Below are 22351 nucleotides of genomic sequence, written 5' to 3'. Positions count from 1 at the left end.
TCTTGCTTCAGTTAGATATAAATAATGAACAATAATTAGAAAGATTTCTTCATCGAATTTGTTATTTTATGTTTCCTTTCATCTGTAATGTATTGAAACAAATACTGAGCTCTGTTTCTGGGCCACATAGCAGGGACATAAAGAATGCTATGGCATGTGTCTCCAAAGCAAGGGGAAGCATCCACAGCTGGCCCTTCGGTGTGCTGGCTGGGGAGGCTGCTGTCAGCCCTGGGTCCAGAGTGATGGATGCGAAAATAGAGCTCCTTCAGCTCCAGTCCTTTGAATTCTTATAGCCTACTGGGGACCCAGAGTAATCACTACTAGTTACCATCAGGGACTGCTCTGAGAGCTGACCACAAATCCCATTTAATCCTCATGGCAATCCTCTGCAACAGGCTCTGTTTCTATCTCCATTTTTAAAGAATTTGGAAAATGAGGCACAGATAAGTTAACTAAATTTTCTAGACCACAGTGTTGGTTGTAGGAGGCAGACAGGCAAGGTAGGTAGTCGGACTCCAGAGTCCTTGCTTGTCTCTGCTCTGGCATGCGGCTCGAAGTCCCCGTGAGCTCATGCTGCCACAGAAGCCCACAAGGTGTGGCGAGGGGATAGGGAGGCTAGGGTGGGGACAGCTCCCCAAGGAAAGAGGCAGCTGGTGGCTGTTGGATTTTCAAGGGCTTGTAGAGGTATTGTTAGAGAAGGGAGATATTCCAGACAGAGGGAACACTGTGGCCTGGTGCCACGGATGGGGAGTGTGTGGGATTTCTCATTTCAAGGTTGGCTATACTGCTGTGTGCAGGTGGGGAAAACAGCCAGAGATGAGACCAGAAGATGGAGGGTTGTATAGATCCAGTTGAGAAACTGGGTCTTCCTGTGGAAACAGTGACTCAGAGAGAGGGAGGGATGGTGATGTGGATTGATAAAGAGGAGAGACTGAGATTTCTAGAAGAGAAATAAGTAAAGAGTGATCAGGTTGGAACCCAGAGAGAGGGGCTGGCTCCCCATTGGGCTTTTTTATTTTGCAATTCTGTTTGGTACATGACATTCTCTCAACGTGCTGAGCCGGGTACGCTCTTCTGAGACAAGTAAAATCTTCATAGCGATTTGTCCTTCCTGCTGTGACTATTCATCCTTCCCCAGAGAAGTCTCCTCCTCTGCTCCTAGCTTTGAATTCTGCTTTTGAGTCCGCTACTGGGCTGCTGATGGCCGTTCTTCATGAGTTCCCCACTCCAATGTGCAACTGCCCCTCCTCTAAAGACAGCAAACCCAAGGCCCTCAGAAGTACTTGTTTTTTTCATCATCTTTTAAATAATTGCCAACATTTTAAAATCAGGAGAGATTTTAAAAAACTTCAATTTTCTTTATTTTTTCAAAAACCAAATTGGTTGGGGAGGTCATGGGGAGGGAAGCATTTGAAGTCAATAATTGGCTGGACCACTAGCACAGCTGCAAGCTTTGGAGGGGAGGCCTCTTAATTTACCCTGAGTGAGTTGGTCTCTGAGTGCATTTCTTCCTCATGCTGTCTCTGAGTGTCGTGGGCCAGCCATCATTAATGTCCATCTTGCCAACATAGGTCTCATTCCTGCCCAGCCTCTGCAGGTGTGTGAGTTGGAGATCTGCAGCATACAGCCTCTCGTGTTGTCCTGACTGTTTGATACTGTGATTCTCTGTCTATATGTCTGCTTCTATAGCTGGATTGTAAGCTACTTGAAGGCAGGAATCATGTCTTACTCATCATTTTATCCCTCTAGCTCAGTAAAGAATCTGTTTTTAGGTGCTCAGTGATCTTATTGAATTAATCCACACTGAGAAAACATACCTGTAATCGAATGAAGCCCTGCAAGTCCCACTCCAGGCTGAGGGACTTGAACTTTTGGGCATGGGGAGTGGAGAGTGTGGATAGTGGGCCATGCAGGGCTTGGACTTCAGAAGAGCCTTGCAACTCATTTGTATCATTGCAGTTTGCAATGCACAGCATGTATGCACGCCTCACTGCCTTTCTGCATTTCAGGACTTTCCAGGACCTGTCCAAACAAGTGGAGATGTCATATGGCACTGTCCGGGATTCTGCCGTATATGAGTACTTCCGAGCCAAGGGCACCAACCCCCTGGAGCAGGACAGCACATTTGCTGAGCTCTGGCGGACCATTAGCAAGAATGGAGGGGCTGACAACTGTGTGTCCAGTCCTTCAGAAGGCATCAGGAAGGTAGGCAGAAGCTGGCACTTGGGCACATATGCTATGACAGGGCCATGGGGTGGTCATCCCTCAGGTGCAAGACACCTCCAGGGGCATCTGCCTCTGAGGAGCCCTGTCACATGCAGGGCAATCCATTGCACACGTTCTTTAGGTGGATGCCCCTTCTGGGCAGCAGAAGCAGAGTGGCTGCTCCTTAGGGACCTTCCAAGTTTGCAGAGTGGTGCTGGCTGGGGAGGAGCAGACAGATTAAACCCAACCCCTGGCCCACTCTCCTCAGGGACTCATAGGAGGGTGGCACTGAGAGGCCTGTGCACCCTAGGTAGGTGAGAACACTTGGCAGAAGCAGAAGCAGAGTACTAGGCAAGAGGTGTAGGAGTGAAGGAAGGGTGTTGGGGACAGGGTGGGCCCACTGTGGGCTGGCCTGGGGGTCTGGTTGGGGAAGTCTGCACACAGGGAAAGGGTCAGCCAGGTGGGCTGGGCTTGTCTCTGGGGTCGTACTCTGAGAAGAGGTGTGCCTTGGAGATGGGGGTAAGGGCAGAGAGCCCGAGACAGAGCCTGTACTGGGCAAAACCTTGGGAGGACAAGTGGGAAGATACCAGGGCCAGAGGCAAGAAGGGAGGAGAAAGGTCATGATGCTCTTCAGCAGTGTTAGACATTGCTCATTTGTTTCAGTCAATTTCCTACAATGACTCAAATTCAGCGTTATTATCCTCTTATACAGCTGAGGATTAAGTGGCTCTGACTATGACTCCTTGGGTTCCAAGTTGGGGAATTGGCATTTATCCACCATGCAGCTATAGATCCCTTGGAGGTCAATGAAGAGGAATGTGGTGGGATGAAGGCGGGTGTTATGATTTTGCTGCTGGCGGTGGGGTCCTCTTGTCCAATGACCCCCACATGTGATGGCTACTGTCCTGAGGTCATTAGAGAATGGGGCGAGAGAGATGTACAGCTCCCTGGCCAGCACTGCTGCCTCTTTGAATAGACTGGCTGCCCCAGCATCTCCTCCCATCCTTCCCGTCCCTGACCCATGCCTCCACCTCTGTAGAATCTCCTCATGCTTACCCTCACAGGAGCACTCACACATTGTCATACACACACACACACACACACACACACTCACACACTCTCAAACACACACACACTCATTCCTGTGCTGCCCTCCAGCCACTCCAGTGACTTCCTGGCCTTCCTGCAGAGCAGTGGATGTCAGGACAGCCTGGGGCAAGCTCTGGGGTCACTAAGGCCCACCATCCTGCCCTTCATGGTCCTTAGCAATCTGCCAGCCCCTCTCTGATGTGTCCCGGGGAGTCTGGAGAGAGAGTCCCCCTTTGCTTTGGAAACACATGGGCATCAGGCAGAGTGCAGCCTCTATCCTGTAGCAGGCTGGAGCATCTGGCTGTGGTGCCGTGTGGAGTGAAGCCCGCTGGGAAGGCAGTCGTGCACGGGATGACTTGTACAGGATCCCATGCTCAGGATGACTTTTCCTTGCCATTTAGCCACATTGAACAGCAGAAGGTGTCTAAGCTCTGGAGCTTGACACATTTAGGTGTGAATTCCAGTTTCGTAATTTACCAACATTGTAAAATGGAACACACCATTCTCTGTGTCTGCGAACTCCTGGAGTTGAGAAAGACATGGGCAACTTTCCATTTGGGGGTCTCCTTAGAGACTTAAAAGATCTGAAAATACATATGCTAAATTTTGAATGTTTGGATTTAATAAAGTGATACTTTGACAATAATAATAGAATGCAGTGTAACTGTGCTATTTCTCATGCTTACAAGATTTACTAAAACCTCTTAGCTCTCACTGCACTGCAAAGGATGGTGCTCTAGCCTTAAGCTGCAGGGTCTTCTTTCATCCCTGACAGTGCATCTTTGTGTCTGTAGGTGACCTCATTTGAAGATAATGAACACAAAGTTGATTTAAGGCCTTTTGTGCATGTGAGGCCTGGGCCAAATGGCCTCTGAGTTCCCTTTCCCAGCTTTCTTTGACTCTCAGAGAGAGCCAATACTCATCCACACAGGGTATTATGAAGATTCATTACATAATGCTAAAAAAAAGCACTGCTTAGGGGAAAAAAAGATAGCTACTTTTGACTTTGTTAAAGTTCTATTCATTACAAGGCACTTTAAAGAAAATAAAAAAGTAAGTCACACACAGGGAGGAGATATTTACAATACATATAACTAATGCAAGATTACTATCAAGAATATATCAATAAGAAAAGCTCAAACAACTTAATAGAAAAATGGCAAGAGACTTGCACAGGCCTTCCACAGAGGAGGCAGCACAAATGGCCAATAATCAAATAAAGAGATGTTCAAAATTATTCGTGGTCTGTGAAATGCAAATCAAGGCCATAAAGATTATATCATTTTACAGCAATTAGATTGGCACAAAATGAGAGGCGGTGAAGAAGATGTGGAGTAACAGGTGGTTAATTGCTGGTGGGGGTGTGCTCAGTACAATCACTTTGGAGAAGAGTTCAGCATTCCCTTATAAATGGAGCACTCACATACCGTATGGCCTAGCAATTACACTCCAATGTATCCACCCAAAATAAATGTCCATGTGCACTTTTGGAGACAAGAAAGGCCACGGTCGCACTTCCTGTAGAACCAAAACCCTGGAAAGAATCCAAATGACCATTAACAATATGAAGAAAGATATTGTTTACAATGAAATGGATGAATCTTAGCAGAATAATATTGAGTAAAATGAAACATTAAGGGCAACTTCATATGGGTAAACTAATAGAAGATAACAGAGAATATTATACCCTCTTAAAGAGGTATAAAATATACACATACACACATCCAAAGCAGTGATAAAATATAAGATTCACTACAGTGGTTGCTACGGGGGGAGACTCAGAGCATCAGGGAGGAGAGAAGGACATTGTTGGTAAGTCAGCATTGGTGTTAGGTTTAGATGAGCAGGAGATTTTAGAAAATTAGTTAATGAGTTAATTCAAAAAGAGAGCCATTCCTGGAGAAATGTACAGGCATCCTGAAGCAAAGGTTGTCATTAGTCTCATTCTGCTCACTTCCCTACTCTTCCAAAAGTGCGAAAGTCCAGACCAAGCAAGGCAGTGCTTGGCTTCTCACAGGTACTGACCCCTTCCCTCTTTGCAGGCTACATGTGCCTGCTTATGGCTCAGAAAGGCCAACACACAGCATGGAGCCCTCTGGAGGGTGATAAACCTGGAGATGCGTCATTAGAGAAACATCTCCTCATAGTTCCAGCTACCCCTTGTCCATAGGAGGCACTTTGAAAACCACTCACCCTCTGGTGATATTTAGAGTCTTACTCATGAATACAACAATGTTAAAAAATCAGTAGCAAAGGATGCAAACAAAGGATTTCTTATCAATGCCTATCACTTCATGGTATCTAATCTAATCTTTTTTAGTACATAGGATGGATTATTTTTATAATACCTTCATTTTATGAACCCCAAGCTGGCTATGGGATCACAAATCTCTCTCTTGCATATGGATCTCTAAGAAAAAAAAAAATAAAACTGACTGCCAGCACTAGACAAATGTTAAGGTTTTTATAACTAGTGTCATAAAAGTGAGTTTATAGTATTGTCAGACAATGAAGTGTGCTGCATATTTTTTACTGGAAGAAAAGCTCAGATTCACTCTCAAATCCTCCTCCTTTGTGTGCCTGTTTGGATGACGACTGGACCTAAATGCTTGTCTGAAATCTGTCCTCTTCCCTACTCCTATGGAGCGACCCCTCTGCTCCCTGCTCCCAGACTGTGACTTCAGTAATCTTGTGAGTCCCTGAGTCCAGAGCAGACCAGGCTGGAGATGGCTGTGCCGTAGTAAAGATGGCGACTTGAATCCAGAAACTAAAGAACAAATCCAGCAAATAGGGAATTATGGGCCTAATATTCAGGGACGAACAGCCTCTCCAAATCCTAAACGGAGCCTTGCTGCCATGCAGTGTGGGCAGCCTGGCAGAAGTGAGGAGATGCCCACCGAGGGGCTTCTCCTGGAAGCTTCTTTAGCAATTGATGGACAGTCATACTTCGAACTTTCAGTTGCTCTTTGGTGACTCAGCTCCATTTTCATAGAGTATTTGGTAGTGGAGCAATGTCTAATTGCTGCAAAAGTCAAGGATGTTGGTATGGAGGGTGACCCTGGATAACTGCTATTATTTTCTCCTTGGGAGTGCTAAGGCTTTTAATGACATGAAACCAGTTTAGGTGGGGAATTGCTTAGATTGATCACTTGTCCACAGTATCCGAATCAGAGAAGGGTTATATCTTGGTTGGCTCACCTCTGGGACCTACTCCTTCATGCCAGCAGACACCATTGAGCCTCTGGAGGGTGACAAACCTGGGGATGAGTCATTAGAGAAACAGTTCCTTATCGTTCTAGCTACCTCTTGTCTGTCAGGAAATCACTGACCCTCTGGTGATATTTAGAGTCTTAATCATGAATACAACAATGTTAAAAAATCAGTAGCAAAGGATGCAAATAAAGGATTTCTTATCATGCCAGTGGCCACTAAGATAGGGACAAGTGAAACCTTATCAGGCTTTGATGAGGAGAATATGAAAGAATTTGGAACGAGAGAGAATTTTTATTTATTAAGAAACTACAACACACCATTTTCACAACAAACCTGCCTGGCACCCAGTAAGTCTCAATAAATACAGGATTGCTCCTGAATGAGTCATCTATTTGCTGTCTGCCTGAGCAGAGGCAGATAAATCGGAGACAAGGTTCCTGTCATCAGTTAACAGGTTACCCTCCTTAGATTTCATGGTGGAAGGGACAAGAGAAATAGCTTCAGGGTTCCTGTTAGGCTTGTCTCTTGATAACCTTCTCTTGGAAAGAAGATTTTCCTGGTGCTGAAACACGTGTCACAAAGTGAGAGGAAAGAGGCTGCTTCCATTTCTCTGAGCCATCTGCACCTATCAGGACTAAGGAAAGACTAGACCAAAGATTGGCAAACTCTGACTCCTGGTCATATCTGACCTACAGCTTGTTTTTATGGAGATTTGTTGGAAAACAGCCCAACTCATTTATTTACATGCTGTTTATGGCTGCTTTCCTGCTATTTCAGCAGAGTTGAGTAGTTATGATGAAGAGATATGGCCCACAAAACCCAAAATATCCATGATATGGTCCTTTATAGAAAAAGTTTGAGGACTCCCGGTCTAGACAGGGGCAACCCAGGGACATTGCCCCTAGCTGTGAATCCTGTCATAGCACACAGGCACCGTTAGTAGGTAGCATATCCTCTAACTCCACATAAGCGAATAGTGCACAGGCATATCTACTAAGAAGCTCCCGCCACAGCCATTTAACAGCTCATAGGCACCTCTAGTAGTGTATCATCCAGCTCTGCACTATCTAAGAGCATTCGGGCTCTGCCCCTTCTTGTTCTCTAGGTCTGTCCCTGGTGGGCTAGAAACTTCTCCCTCGTTGCACTGAGACCCAGCTTTACTGCTGGTCTGGCCTGGTCTCCCTCTGAAATGTATTGGACAATCCCTACATCCCAGGCATTGGGCCAGATTATTTACATACATTCCTGCTTTCATCTGAAACAGACCACTTGATTACTATCTCCATGATGTAGAAACTGGACCTGAGCCTCAGAGAAACTAAGTGACTTGCCTAAGGTTCACACGGATGTGAGTAATTAGTGACACGGTCACCAAAACCTCGTTCCACTTGTGCCTCTTCCCATGGGGTGGCAACCTTGTCTTTTCTACACCTCAATGTGTTTCCACCCCCTTTTTGTACTCTTTACATGTGCTTTTATTTCCTTCCCTCTCTGACACCGAAGTAGCAAGATATATGCCTGACTCCCATGTTTAGCAGCCATACTGCTCCTTCCCTGTGTCGTAGCGAACGTTATTGAAGTCTGTGACTTTATCTTTTGATTTTCCAACTATTAAAATATCCATTACGGAAACTTGGAGATGCAGAATTGAGCTGGCAAATGGTTCAAATTTATATGATAATAACTTCATCACATGAAGTCAGACTTTAATATTGCTGATGGGATTTTTTTTTCTTTAGCTTGATCAACTTCATCAAGCAACATGCAGCATAACCCAATTTCTGCACAGTGCTGGGGCTGACCTGGGCCACCAATTGATTAAGTCTTTCTATAAATCAGACATAATATTTAATAACACTGTCAAATAGAATATAGTGTTAATTGTTTAAATGTCAATCTTCACTGCTCATTGAGTTCTTTGAATAAATAGATGAGTAGCTTGTTTCAGACCCTGTGGCTGGAGATAGTATTTTTCAGAGGGAAATAGCTTTTTAGGCCAGCATTTGGTGGTAGCAAAATGTGGTGTTTTTCTCTCAGTAAATATAGTAAAGTCATAAAGTGTGAATGCAAATGCAGAAAGAAAAGGGGCTCACAAATCTTATTTCCACCACTGGTCTAATGCTTGCCCTTGCACTAGGTTGCATGTGGGCATCACCTCTTAGCACCATCTGTTCCCTTCCTCTTCCTTTCTGCTCTGTGGCAGGGTTGCTCTCCTTACACATGATCCCTGCTTAGTGTCTGTGACTACACCTGTGGCAGAAAAGCTGATCCCTAGAAGGATGGCAGTCTTTCACAGTACGATCAGGAACTTTGGCACCCAGAGAACCCTCCATTTGGAAAGGGCAAAGTGAGGAAGTTGGTCTCGTATGTGGCAGTTCCTGGTTCCATGGCATGCTGGAAATTCCTGCTGAGGAGTAGGGTGAGGCTTATATGGGTGGGCACTTCTTTACACTTTTGGGATGATAGATTCAAAGATCAAAAGAGTTTGACCAAGATGATGGACGGGGATGTAGAGTAGATAGCCCTGTGTGGTGCAAAGCAAGAAAACTGCCTTCTACAACAGCAAGAGTCCTTGTAGCTACGATCCAAGAAAGACATTCTGTTCTTTCTCTGCTTCCAAGTCAGTATAGATCGGGGATTTTGTAAGTCTCCTTCCCTCTCAGCCATTCACATTGGATAATCATTCATCTCTATATCTTATGTACCTGCCCAAAACACCCTATATTTTGCAACTTGGATGGTATCTTCTCTCTGTTCATTCATTTATGAACTTATCCATTCAGGAAATATAGTTTGAGTAGCCTCTTTTAGGGATTAGAAAATGTGTGTTTAAATTCTATGTTCAACCTAGTCTGTGGCTTGGAACAAGTGTATTCTCCTTTCCAAACCGTCTGTGATACTTGAGGAAGGCCTGTCCAGAGTAGTTGTGAGTATAACGATGTAAAATGTCTAAAGCACCCAATGTGATTGTAGCACAAGGTATACATTCAGCAGGTGTCAGCAAACTGTCTTAGCATCTACTATATGTTAGAAAAAGATAGCACTTAGTCTTTTATGAGGTATAATTGAAATACACATATAGTGTCTATTTCATGAGCTTAGACAATTTATGCAGTTCTGGAATAATCACCCCAAACAACATATCTATTTCCACCACCTGAAAAAATTTTCTTTTGTCACTTTCTAGACATTTTTCCTCATCCCCAGAGACAACCACTTGCAGGTTTCTAGCACTACATTTACCTGCTCTTGTAGTTCATATAAATGGAATAATATAGAATATATGTATTTGTATTTCCTTCTTTCACCCAACACAGTGTCTATGAGATTTACCCGTGGAGTTGTGGATATGGGTACTTTTTTTTCTGTGAATGGTAGTCTATTGTATGAATAAACCTTGATTTGTTTATTCATTCTCTAATTGGCATACATTTTACTTGTTGTTAATTCAGGGCTACCATAAATATGACAATATGAACATGATTATATGAGTACTTTGTTGAAATGTGTCTCCATTTTTCTTAGCTAAATTTGAAAGGGTGAAATTCCTGGATCATTATGAAACTGTCTAGCTACCTCCTATGTGGTTATGCTCTTTTGCACCCTCTCTGGTAATATACTTCTTGCATACTTGTAAGTCCCAGTTTCTGACTGTCCTATCCAGCATTAGTGTTGCCAGTACTTTTGGTTGCAGCCAATTTAGTGGGTATGAACAGAGATCTGGTTATTGTTTTAATATGCTTCCCTTTGGGGACTAGTGATGCTGACGTTTTTTCATGTGCTTATTGGCCATCCATGATCTTCTTTCATAAAATGTGTGCTTAAGTCTTTTGTTAATATTTGTTGGGGTTTTCATCTTTTCATTGCTGATTTATATCGATTGTTTTATATATTTTGGATAGAAGTCCTTGATCAAATGTAAGTACTACAAATATAATTCTTAGTCTGTAAGTTGCCTATTCACTTTATTCAATTGAACTATCACCATTTATTAAAATAAATTGTATTTTATCAATTACTAGATACCTCAATTGACAGTCAACTGGTCATGTATGTGTTGGTCTATTTCTGGGCTCTCTATTCTGCTCCATTGATCCATGCATCTATTCTATGCCAATACAAAAATATCTTAATTATTGAAGTTTTAAAATAATTCCTTAAATCAGGTATTGTAAGTCCTTCAACTTTGTTCTTCTTTTACAAGACTGTTTGGGCAATTTCTGATTCTTTACATTTCCACTTGAGTTTTAGAATCATGTTGTCAATTTCCTCAAAAATGCCTATTGAGATTTTAATAGCAATTACAGTTAATATAGGGATCATTTCAGGGAAAACGTATTTTTATAATACTGAATCTTCCAATCTATGATGAGCATGGTTTTTCTGTTCAAAAATACAAACTTCTGCCTTCACTGATTTTCACTATTGTTTTTATATTTTATTGATTTCAATTTTTTTGTACATAAATTTTTTTCTATTTTACTTTGGTTATAATTTTCTCATACTTCTTCTGGCTTCTTAATGTTAAAACTTACATCATTAATTTTACATTTATTTTCTTTCCTAATGTAAGTATTAGAGCTATATATAAACTTCCCTCTAAACACTGTTTTAGCCCCATCCTGTGAATTTTTGTGTTGTGTATTCACTATCACTTAGTTCAAAATATGAAGTCTCAGACTTAATCTTTTTGTCAAGGAATTAAGTTCTAGAGGACAGTAAATGGCTGCGATTGATTTAATGTGGGAAAGAATTTGGATGCCCAGAGCGGGGATACATTCTGCTTAGTGAAGTTAGAAGAAGCTTTCCAAGATAGTCATGTTAGGAACACATTTTTATAATCTATAGGCCTCAACTCCTTTTCTGATTTGACAATAATAAAAGTATGAGAATGTGAGAGCAAACTGGCAAGCAAGAAATAAAAGGTACAGGAAGATAAAGGAAATTAGAGAGGCAGGAAAAAAACAGTTGAACTCCATGTGAACAAAACCCATGTTTATTTCTACTAAATGTGTAGCTTCCTTGTGGGAGAATGAAGGCAGTGGTATTTTCACTGCTTCATGGTTGCTGTCATCAATATCCTTCCCATGGTCTTGGGCTTCAGCCTCCTGAGTTCTATAGGCCTTGGCCAATTAAAATGTGCCTAAGCCTTTTTCACATGCTTTGACTCTGCAGTCTACCCAATGCCAGATGCACTCAAGTCTCCCCCAATCTATATCAACTTTAAAAATAATAAGCAGTTTCAAGAGGAAATCTTTAGGTTATATTTTTATGATTTACATGTAATATGTTCCCATTAAGAAAAGTTTAAAAATATTTCTTTTCTCATCACCTAAATGCAGTTCCAGGAATCCTGTTGTGTATTTCTGTCTAGTCTTTTTTGAATTTCTGCAAACATTTTATATAATTATAATGCTATAGAAAATATATTTTATCCTGCATTTTTCTGACAATGTGGTAAAACTTTATAAAAATTGTTTAGTGACTAATTAGTATTTTATCAAATAGATGTAAATTGATGTAAAATTTTATTGAATCTTCTTGATTGCCATTTGGGTCATTTCCAAGTGTTTACAGTTATAAATAACATTGTAGAACATCTTTATGCCTAATATTTTTCAGTTACTACATTTATTTCTATATGTCTAATTCTCAAAAGTAGAATTATGGTGCCAAAAAGGATATAAACATTTAAAGCTCTTGATGAATTATTACTGAATATTGCCAACAGCAGGGCTTTGAATGAATTACATTATTAGATTTCATCAGATCTTTGTGATTTAGCTTAAAATTTAAAAACTAAGTTAGTATTTTTCTACTTTTCTCATATCTTTTATTGTGTTTTTTTTTGTTTCTCTTTCTGTTTTTATTTGTACATAGATATTTGTGTATGCATGTATTTTTGCTTTATTTTGCTTTATAATTCTGGGGACTAGAGTGGAAAAGCAATAATTTTCTTTTTAATGTTTCTTTCCTGTGTGTTGCCATTATAAATTGTGGCTAATTGGGGAAATTGGATAAGATCATGTTTAGAGATCTATGGTTGTTTAATAATGAGAAGTGATGGACATATAAATTTCTTCTTTAAATATAGATTTCTGCAGTGATTTACTCTGTGAAGTATTTTGTCTTTTATCCATTTATTCATTCATTTATTCATCCAGTTATTTACTAGTGCTGAACTCAGTTAATATGTAAAAGTGGACGTGACAGTTTTCCTCCTAAAACTGAGTTAGAAGAGAAGACAAAAACTGACTTGGGACAGTATATTATTTCAAAAGCAAAAGATTTTTGTATCCTTTCTTATTTTACCCTGGGACCTCCTTTCCTCCTTGGGGCCTTATGTTAATGTTTGGACAATGAGGAGATTAATTTAATCACAACAGCTACTATGAGAGAAACCTGGCATGGACCAGGTATGGGGTTTTCTCCTGTGCATCAGCTCAATTGTGCTTCAGCACGACCAGTTCATTAATGAGGAAACTGAAGTTCCAAGAGGTCAAGGGACTTGCTGACAATCAAGCTTGAGTCAGTATTGAACTCTTCTCACTCCAGCGCCCTTGTCATTACCCTGTGACACTCTGCAGAAGTGAATCTGATCACTCGTGATCAGAATGAAGCCTTAGCTCCTGCACACTGCTTGGCGTACCAGTCTCTTTCTCTGCCTGCCAGGCTGGTTCCTGGTTATCCCTCAGGCCATAACAGAAGCATTCACTTTTCCTGAGCCTTCCCTGGGCTTTCCCTTTCCTTTTACCACACCAGAGTGCAGCCTCACCAGATGTCATCCAACCCTCAGTGCCCTGCTGTGTCACAGCCCTGCTAGACTTGGGGCTTCTCTAGGGTGAGGCCTGCCTCTTATTTATTTGTCTGTCCCCAGGGATGGCCTAGGGTAGAGGTAGGCACAGCGATAAAGCGCTTACTCAAAGTCTCTTACCTTTTCAAAAATCAAAGTAAATGTTCAATGAGTAAGAAATGAGAGTGGGCAGAAATGCATTCATGTGCATGTTTCTTAAACATGAATGAGCAGCAAAATTGCTGGGGTCCAGTTGCAGCAAGGGCAAGGAGGGAGCAGGGGAGGTCAGGGGTCCTCTGCCCTGGGCCTCGTGGGGGGCAGAGTCAGTCTTTCTGGAGCCAGTTGCCACACAGTTGACTAAGTTGGCCCCTTCATAACTCCTTGCTGCTTAATTCTGTTTGGTGATGATGGGTTTGGGATAATACAGTCCAAAGATCAAGATGAAGGAAAGCCCCCACTGTGCCTCCCTTATTGAATTATTCTGCTTTGGGTTTTGAGCATTGCCAAGCAAATCTTGTTATGAATTCTTCAATTACTTTCTTTTATGATTTTTATAATTTGATAGAGTAAGCTCTGGAATCAAACCAATATCCATGCCATCATGCTAACCCTGATTGTTTTCAAACTTCTCATTAGAGGAAGTGAGAGGATGTTGACTTCCCTTAAATCTGATTTTACTTTTCAGATTTCCTCTGCCCTGCAATTTGCTTTGTACCCAGGTCTGATGAGCTTCACCTTAGTGCTGGCTGTAAACGTGGGCTGATTCCATTATGTTTTTTCCATTGAATAGTATTGCTTTGGGTTTTATGACTTAAGTTTTTACATTTTGAAGTGAATTGTTTTGTTATTTGATTACATTAAAATCAAGAAGAAATTTCTGATGAAAATAATTTTGATTTATTATGTTAGCCAGATCGTTGGCAATTTTTGTTTAGCTTATTTTTATTTCCACTTTATTGGCATAATGTTTATTCAGGAGCAAAAAGGGAGAAAAAATCAAGAAAAATAACATTTGCAAAGAAATTAATATGTGTGGCATTGTGCTAATGCACTTTATCTTCACCAATGAGAACACTTTGTGGTGTTTCCGTTTTGCAAATAAGGAATGTAAAACTCAAAAAAACTAAGTCATTTTCCCGAAAATTAGCTGTCTCTTTCCACCAGTTTTGTGTCTTTTTATTACTATTATTATCATTGTTATCATTATTTTGTCATCACCAATAAGATAAAACATATTTGGGTAGAAATAGTGGTTTCCACTGGGATGGGGTGCTCCAATAAAACATTGATAGGTCTCAAGCCAGGCATGGTGGCTCACGCCATAATCCCAGCACAGGCGGGCAGATCACAAGGTCAGGAGTTTGAGACCAGCCTGACCAACATAGTGAATCCCCATCACTCCAAAAATATAAAAATTAGCTGGGCATGGTGGCATGCGTTTGTAATCCTAGCTACTCAAGAGGCTGAGGCAGGAGAATCACTTGAACCTGGGAGGCAGAGGTTGCCATGAGCCGAGATTGTGCCACTGCACTCCAGCCTGGGCAACACAGCAAGACTGTGTCTCAAAAAAAAAAAAAAAAGTTGATAGGTCTCTTCCCTCTACAACATGAGGATATTAAGATTAGCCCTGGGTCCCCTATTTTGAAATTGTAGTGTCTGTGTCTGTGTGTGTGTGTGTGTGTGAGTGTGTGTGTGTGAGAGAGAGAGAGAGAAAGAGAGAAGTGGAGGAGTAGAGAAAGAAGGTGTTGAGACGTGGATTAATTCAAATCAGGAAGAGTAATAAAATGAGTAAGAGCTCTGAAAAGCATGATTCCTGAAACTGAAAAAAAGAAAACAGAAATTTAGGACCTAATAAAAAATAATCCTCAGCAGCAGAATTTGGTATTTCTAATATTCAAAGAGTTCTCCCATAGAAGAGGACTCGGACCTATTCCATGCCATCCAGATGCCAGGCCTCAGTTAGGTACATGGGGACGTCATAAGAGGGACTTTCTGGTAAGTACAGAGATGGCAGTGCCCCCAGGCTGTCCAGCAGGGCCCCCATCAGGCTGTGCAGGAGTTCCCCTGTTACCCCTATAAAGCCCCTCTACTTGTGAACTTTTATGGGTCTTTTGACTTTATAAAGCTGTAAATTCTGACCGGTAGAGCCCACAGCTTGTTCAGCTGTGAGGAATGAGAGTCCATTTGTATCTTTTTGGTCAGAATGTGACCTCTTTTATAGCTTCTCACAGTGCTTCAAGGCTGTTGTGTGAGCTCTGACATTTTAGCAAAGGCCATAAAGGAATACTTAGCCACAGATGGAGTTAGAGGATGAGGCTCTTCCACATAAACCCCTGGGGACCATCTCCTAACACATAAAGGGGGGATGTTCATTAATATTAATTGGGACAGCATGCAATTTTCCCGCTTCTCTCTCTTCACAGCACCGTTCATGTTGCCAGTTCCCAACAACCCTTTGTGGCTAAAGAGATATTAAGAGGAAGCTGCTTCAGATGGCAAAGCCACCTTGCCCTCAGGGTACAGTTTCATGGGTCTCACTTAAACTTTATTTCAGCAAAGTCAAATGCGCAGTTAAGGCAACATAGCGTAGTGAATAGAGAATGGGATTTGAGTCTGAAAGAACTGGATTTGACTCTTGCATCCATCTTTAGCCAGCTGTGAGATCTTGGGCAAATTAGGGCTCCTGAATAATAAGACTAATAATACCAGATCTTACCAGAGTTATTGTAAAGATTAGTGATGTGAAAGGGCCAGGCATGGTGGCTCATGCCTGTAATCCCAGCAGTTTGGGAGGCTGAGGCAGGTGGATCACTTGAGATCAGGAGTTCAAGACCATCCTGGACAACATAGTGAAACCCTACTCTACTAAAAATACAAAAATTAATACACCATGGAATGCTATACAGCCATAAAAAGGTAAAAGATCATGTCTTTTGCAGGGACATGGATGAACCTGGAAGCCATTATCCTCAGCAAACTAATACATGAACAGAAAACCAAACACTGCATGTTCTCCCTCGTAAGTGGGAGCTGAACGATGAGAACACATGGACACAGGGAAGGGAACAACACACACTGGGGCCTTTTGGGGGGAGCAGAGGGATGGCATCAGAATAAATAGCTAATGCATGCAGGGCTTAATACCTAGGTGATGGGTTGATAGGTGCAGCAAGCCACCATGGCACATGTTTACCTATGTAACAAACCTGCATATCCTGCACATGTATCCCAGACCTTCAAATAAAATAAAATAAAATACCAAAGTTAGCCTGGCATGGTGGCACATGCCTGTAGTGCCAGCTACTCAGGAAGCTGAGTACAAAAATCACTTGTTTCTGGGAGGCGAAGTTTGCAGTGAGCCAAGATCATGACACTGCACTCCAGCATGTATGACAGAGCAAGACTCCATCTGAAAATAACAACAAAAACATTTTCAAAAAGGACTAGGAGGAAAGAGCACAATGCTTTGCAAAGTATATTGTAACATCGTAGTTCTCAAAGGGTGGGCCTTGTTCTAACACCGCCAGCATCATTTAGGAACTCGTTAGAAATGTACCTTCTTGGACTCTACTCCAGAGCGAATGAATCAGAAGCTGGGCAACAGAGAGGTTAGCAATCTGTGTTTTAACATGCCCTCCAGGTGATTCTCATGGCTTCTGAGTTTGAGAACATTTGCTTGAACAAATGGTGTTGTTGAATATTAGAAACTGAGGCCAAGGGTGCTCACTGATGCTGTCCGTGAAGCCTCTGGATGAGACTTCGGGGTGGAGAAGGGTGGAGGGCAGAGCTGGAGGGGCAAACAAGATGTGCCCCATTCAGCAGCTCAGTCAAACCAAGATCAAGCTCCTGGTTTCCCAGATTCTAGTTGTCATCCCTTCATCTTTTATTCAATCACTTTGCACATATTTACTTAGCACCAACTCTATGCCAGACATCATTCTAGGGGAGCAAACAGGACATGCATGGTCAAGGAGCTTACATTCTTCTCTGAGTGTATGTGTGTATGTGTGTGTGTGTGTGTGCATGTATGTGTGCATATGTGTGTGCATGGCGCACAGAGAGTATCTGCACAGTCCTGTTCCCGTGCCTTATGGGCTATTTGACCCCATGTATGCTTATCATCTGTGCACCCTGAATTCATGTATTCTTAAATTGTTTCAGTTCCCTGGGATGGCATTCTTCATTCTGTATTCTTTTCCCTTTGTAATCTATTTTGTATCTAGGCACACTAATTTACTCTTTCTTTTAGGTCATTCCTAATTTTTCCCATGGAATAACTCAGATTAGATTATTGTTTATCATGGTCTTTGGACAATTTAAAATTTTGACAAATCATTAAAAATCAATGCGTCCCTTTTCCCTACTGACAAGTTGTTTATAGTCCCTAGTTTTGCTGATAGTGTACAATTTCAGATTTTGAGAAAGGAGGCATTGATTTTTTTCTAACTTAGGACTTTTCTTTTTCCTTTGTACCAAACCAGCTTCTTTTTTTCTTGGAAATATAAGAAACCTTATTTTACTAGGACAATTTTTGGTTTACTAAATAAAACTATTCCTCCCAAAGTGCTGGAGGCCCCAAAAGGGAATGCAGCCATAATGGCTCCATAGGGTCAGATGCTATAGGCAGATGTCATTAACAAAAGTTTGACAAGAATCTGGCAGCAGAAGAGGGGAAAAAAACAGCATGAGGACAGAGTCAGTTGCTTAGGGGGCTTAATTTGGCTCTTTGGGGCTTCTGATGCTGAACTTTTGACGTGGCAGAGAGGAAGGCCATTTGTAGAAAAGGAGATCTGAGGAGGAATTGAAGCTCTGAGAATAGCTAGTTCTGTGGCCTTGGGTACAGTTCTTTTTAGCCTCAATTTTCCTGGGTGGAGAAAATATACACAATTTGGACCATGGAAGTTTATCCTGAATTTTCTAAGAAATTCAGGGAATGGAATTGATGGTAAGGGAAGAGAGTGGCTGGAAAAGCAAAATGTAGAGTTCTTTTCAAGATGTTCAGTGTTACTTCCCTTTAAAGCTTGTTTTTAGTAGCCTTGGTCTCAACTCTATGGCTTCCCTTATTCCATTTATTACTCCAGTTCAACATCCTGGAGCCTTAATACTATCTTTCTTTCTAAACCTATGTTCAAGAGAAGATCAGAAATTATTTGACCCCCAGGTCTAAATCTTTACATCTTAACTTTAGCATGCATTAGGATCACCTGGAAAGGTTATTAAAACATAGCATTTTGGACCTCGTTCCAAGAGTCTCTTATTTAGTGAGTCTTGGGATGGGACCTGATAATTTACATTTCTTGTAAGTTCTTCAGTGAGCTGATGCTGCTTGTCCAGAAAACACACTTTGAGAACCACTAGTCTATAGCATAGACTGAGAATGCCAGAGCTGGAGAAGACTTTAGGGACCATCTGCGTGCCTCTTCCATTTTTATAAATTTATATGAAATCAGTAATTGGGCCAAGATTGTGACCCAGCCTAGTCTAACAGTTTTTCTAATTTACTAGGCTGATGGTTGAGTACAAGTTCAAGTGTTATTTATTCCAAGGTAATGACATTGTTATCAGGATCCAAACTTTAAGCTATAAACTAATGCTGGTAGTGATTGTTATGATCATGAGAATAATGTGGTGGTGTTTGAGTTTCTTCAATGCACCAGGCACTTTCCATGCTGTCTTTTCCTGTGACAAGTGTGTGAGGTGGGCATGCTATTCCTGTCTTCTAGGTGAGGGCATGCAGCTCAGAGGGCTCAGCCAGCTGGCCAAGGATGCTACAGGAAGACATTGTCTGCCTATCTTCAAACCCTTGTTCTTGCCATGCTCTCTATGTCATGGTCTCTATGAACTAGTATCGAAAATTCTATAAGGAAGTTTAAAAATCAAAGGGCAGATAACCTAAGAGAAAAGGCATTTCTGTTATTGTTGTTGCTGTTGTTGTTTGAGTTTCTTACAAATTCTGGATATCTGTTCCTCCATTAAAAAGTGGGCAAAGGACATGAATAGACATTTTTCAAACAAAGACATAGAAATGACCAACAGGCATATGAAAAAATGCACAACATCACTAGTCATCAGAGAAATGCAAATTAGACCCACAGTGAGATATCATTTACACCAGTCAGAATGGCTTTTATTAAAATGACAAAAAAAAGCAGATGTTAGCGAAGATGCAGAGAAAAGGGAATGCTTCTAGAATGTTGGTGTGAATGTAAATTACTACAACTTCTGTGGAAAACAGTATGTAGATGTCCCAAAAAACTAAAAGTAGAACTGCCTGGCAAACCCCCTACTGGGTATCTATTCAAATAAAATATTATATCAAAAAAATAAGCACAGTTATATGTTTATAGCAGCTCTAGTCATAATAGCAAAGATAGGGACTCAACCTGTGTCCATCAACAGTTGATTGGATAAAGAATATGTGAGATATATATATATATGTGTGTGTGTGTATATTTATGCAATGGAATATTATTCAGCCATTAAAAATAATAAAATCATGTCTTTTGCAGTACTATGGATGGAACTGGAGGTCACTATCTTAAGTGAAATAATTCAGAAACAGAAAATCACATACCACATAACCTTACTTGTAAGCGGGAGCTAAATAATGTGTACACCTGGACATCGAGTGTGGAATAATAGGCGTTAGAGACTTGGAAAGGTGGGAGGGTGGGATGGGGGTAAGGGATGAGAAATTACATAAAGGGTAATGTAGGCTATTTGGGTGATGGTTACAATAAAATCCTAGACTTCATTACCATGCAATATATCCATATAACAAACCTGCACTTGTACCCTTTAAATTTATACAAAGAAAAAAAAAAACTCATGAGAAAAAGGCATTGGTGGCCTTTTTTGAGATGCAAAATTACTCTCACTCTCTCTATCCACTGCTGTGCTCCCCACTATTGACTATGTTACTCTATGGCACAGGAATACCACGATGGGACAGGCAGTCATTTGCAGAAATCCTGGTGCATGGCCATTAGGAGCCATGTTCTACTGCTGTAGCCTGGGGACACCTCCATCCTCTCAGTTCTCCTGCCCAGGTCATGGGCAGCCTCTCTTGGACTTCCACGACAAAGCTAAGGGCTGCCCTCATGTCTGTGCTCTACATTCCACACAACCCAGAGGACATCCTGCTGCCAGATGGCCTTTTCTGCCTTTTGGTTGTGTCATCTCATTGTCCAGCTCCAACCTGTTCACTCTGGGCTGCAGCCAGGAGCCAAATTGACTTTGTGCCCTGTGGACCCTCAGGAAAGCAGCTTTTTCAGTAATTGTGGAGAGTTCAGCTGCAATCTCTTTCCCCCCACACTGAGCCTGTCCTGGTTTGCCTCCTTTTGCTGGTCCAGAGTCTGATGCAGATAAAAAGCCTTTACCTTTCATTCTTTGGGTAGCAGGTTTCCTGGCAGCCTCCTAGCTGGGCCCACCAATGGTCTGCCTCACAACCTCACATTATTTTGATTTTGCATCACCTCTCTCCATTGTTTTCTCTTTAGTGATGGGCTCTTCATTTCCAGCTGAAGGTCCACTTTTTCTGAACCCTTCATGGTTCTCCAGCAGCTTGGTACCTGAGTCCTCTTCTCTTCTGCCTCCCTGGGGTCAGTGGTGCTCACAATCATACACATACTCATACACACACTCACACATAAACAAACTCATCAATCTGCACACATTTATACAATTCTCACATGTATACACACACACCTTCACACACACACATTCTCTCAAACTTACACGTGTGCACACACTCACATAATTCTCACACCCTCACATACATTAACACACAAACACAGTCATGCCTGCACATACATTATTTCAACATGTACACACACACCCATACCCACACTCACACATTCCCATGTACACGTACACATGAGTACATACCTGTGCACACTACCATGTATTATTGAATGCACACACACCCACCCATACATTCTCATGTGCATCCACACATACACAACTATGCACACACATCTCCCTCACACTTACATATAAGGCACATACACAATTCTCACACTCATAAATACACACTTACATACACTCACACTCTCCTGCACACACACACACTCATACATACACAGTGCATTCTCACACAGTGTGTTGCTGACTTGGTGAAGGTGGGGGAGTGACTGGCAGGAGGGGAGTAGGTGGAGGAAAAATGCTTCAATCGCAGCTGACAGATGGATCTCCTGACCATCTGGGAACTGAAGGAAGGAGGAGGAAATGGAACTCGCGTTGAGCCCTCATGCTGTGCCAGGCAAGTGTTTTGCCTTCGGGAATTTCCCACTCACAACTGTCCTTTTAGGAAACAATTCTTAGCCCTGAGACAGTAGGGTCACTGGGGAGCTGGGCTGTGACAATGGGCACCCTGCTTTTTCTACTGCACTGTGCACAAGGAGGAGACTGAGCCTCTACAGTCACCCTCAATATCCACAGTCACAAAAGGTGAGGCTTGCCAGGCTGCAGGAAACATAGGCAACACAGAGACGTTTAAAACCAACAAAAGCCACCTATGATGGCACCTCCCAGAGATGACTATGACTTATATTTGGCATGTACTTTTGATTCTTCACAAACATAAAGTTTTACATAATAATTTAAGAGGAGGTCACAATGTCAGTACTCTAGTGTAACAGATTCTTTTTCTGCTAAACAACATAAGATTATCAGTTATTCACCACTTACCATATATCAAGCAAGATCCTAAACACAACACACATATTGAGGAATTCAATCCTCATCAGGTCTGTGAGGTAGGGACGAGTTTATATCCAGTGGAACTGAGACTCAGAGATGTTAAGTAATTTGCCCGCACAGGCAGCAAGCAATGGAGCTGAGATTTAAACTCAAACAGTTGGACTCAGTAACCCAGGCTGGTAGGCTGGTTCACAGCTCGGGGATGCCTCTTTTTTCCCATGGAAATTTTCCTTAACAATCAATGCTCTTTTAAAACACCCTTTTAATGGTAACATAATGTTCCATTGTCTAGTACTATCATTTACCTAGCTGATTCTCAATTATTGAGCATTTAGGTTGTTTTCAACTTCT

At 41.8% G+C, this 22351-nt stretch overlaps 1 protein-coding gene across 3 annotated transcripts in view; it reads left to right on the top strand.

Annotated features, from left to right (window-relative positions):
• The window catches only part of GRID1 (glutamate ionotropic receptor delta type subunit 1), a 793510-nt gene that overhangs the window by 743813 nt on the left and 27346 nt on the right, over positions 1-22351 (top strand). For all 3 annotated transcript variants that reach the window (XM_021675822.2, XM_064374406.1, XM_021675824.2), the window contains one exon: positions 2010-2205. In XM_021675822.2, coding sequence (XP_021531497.1) covers positions 2010-2205 — 196 coding nt within the window. The remainder of the gene's footprint in view (positions 1-2009; positions 2206-22351) is intronic.

This window comes from Aotus nancymaae, unplaced genomic scaffold (genome assembly GCF_030222135.1).
Source record: "Aotus nancymaae isolate 86718 unplaced genomic scaffold, 86718_ANA_hifiasm-v0.15.2.pri h1tg000010l, whole genome shotgun sequence".
NCBI lineage: Eukaryota > Metazoa > Chordata > Mammalia > Primates > Aotidae > Aotus > Aotus nancymaae.
Note: the sequence above shows the minus strand (reverse complement) of the source record. Positions and strands in the feature narration are given on the sequence as shown.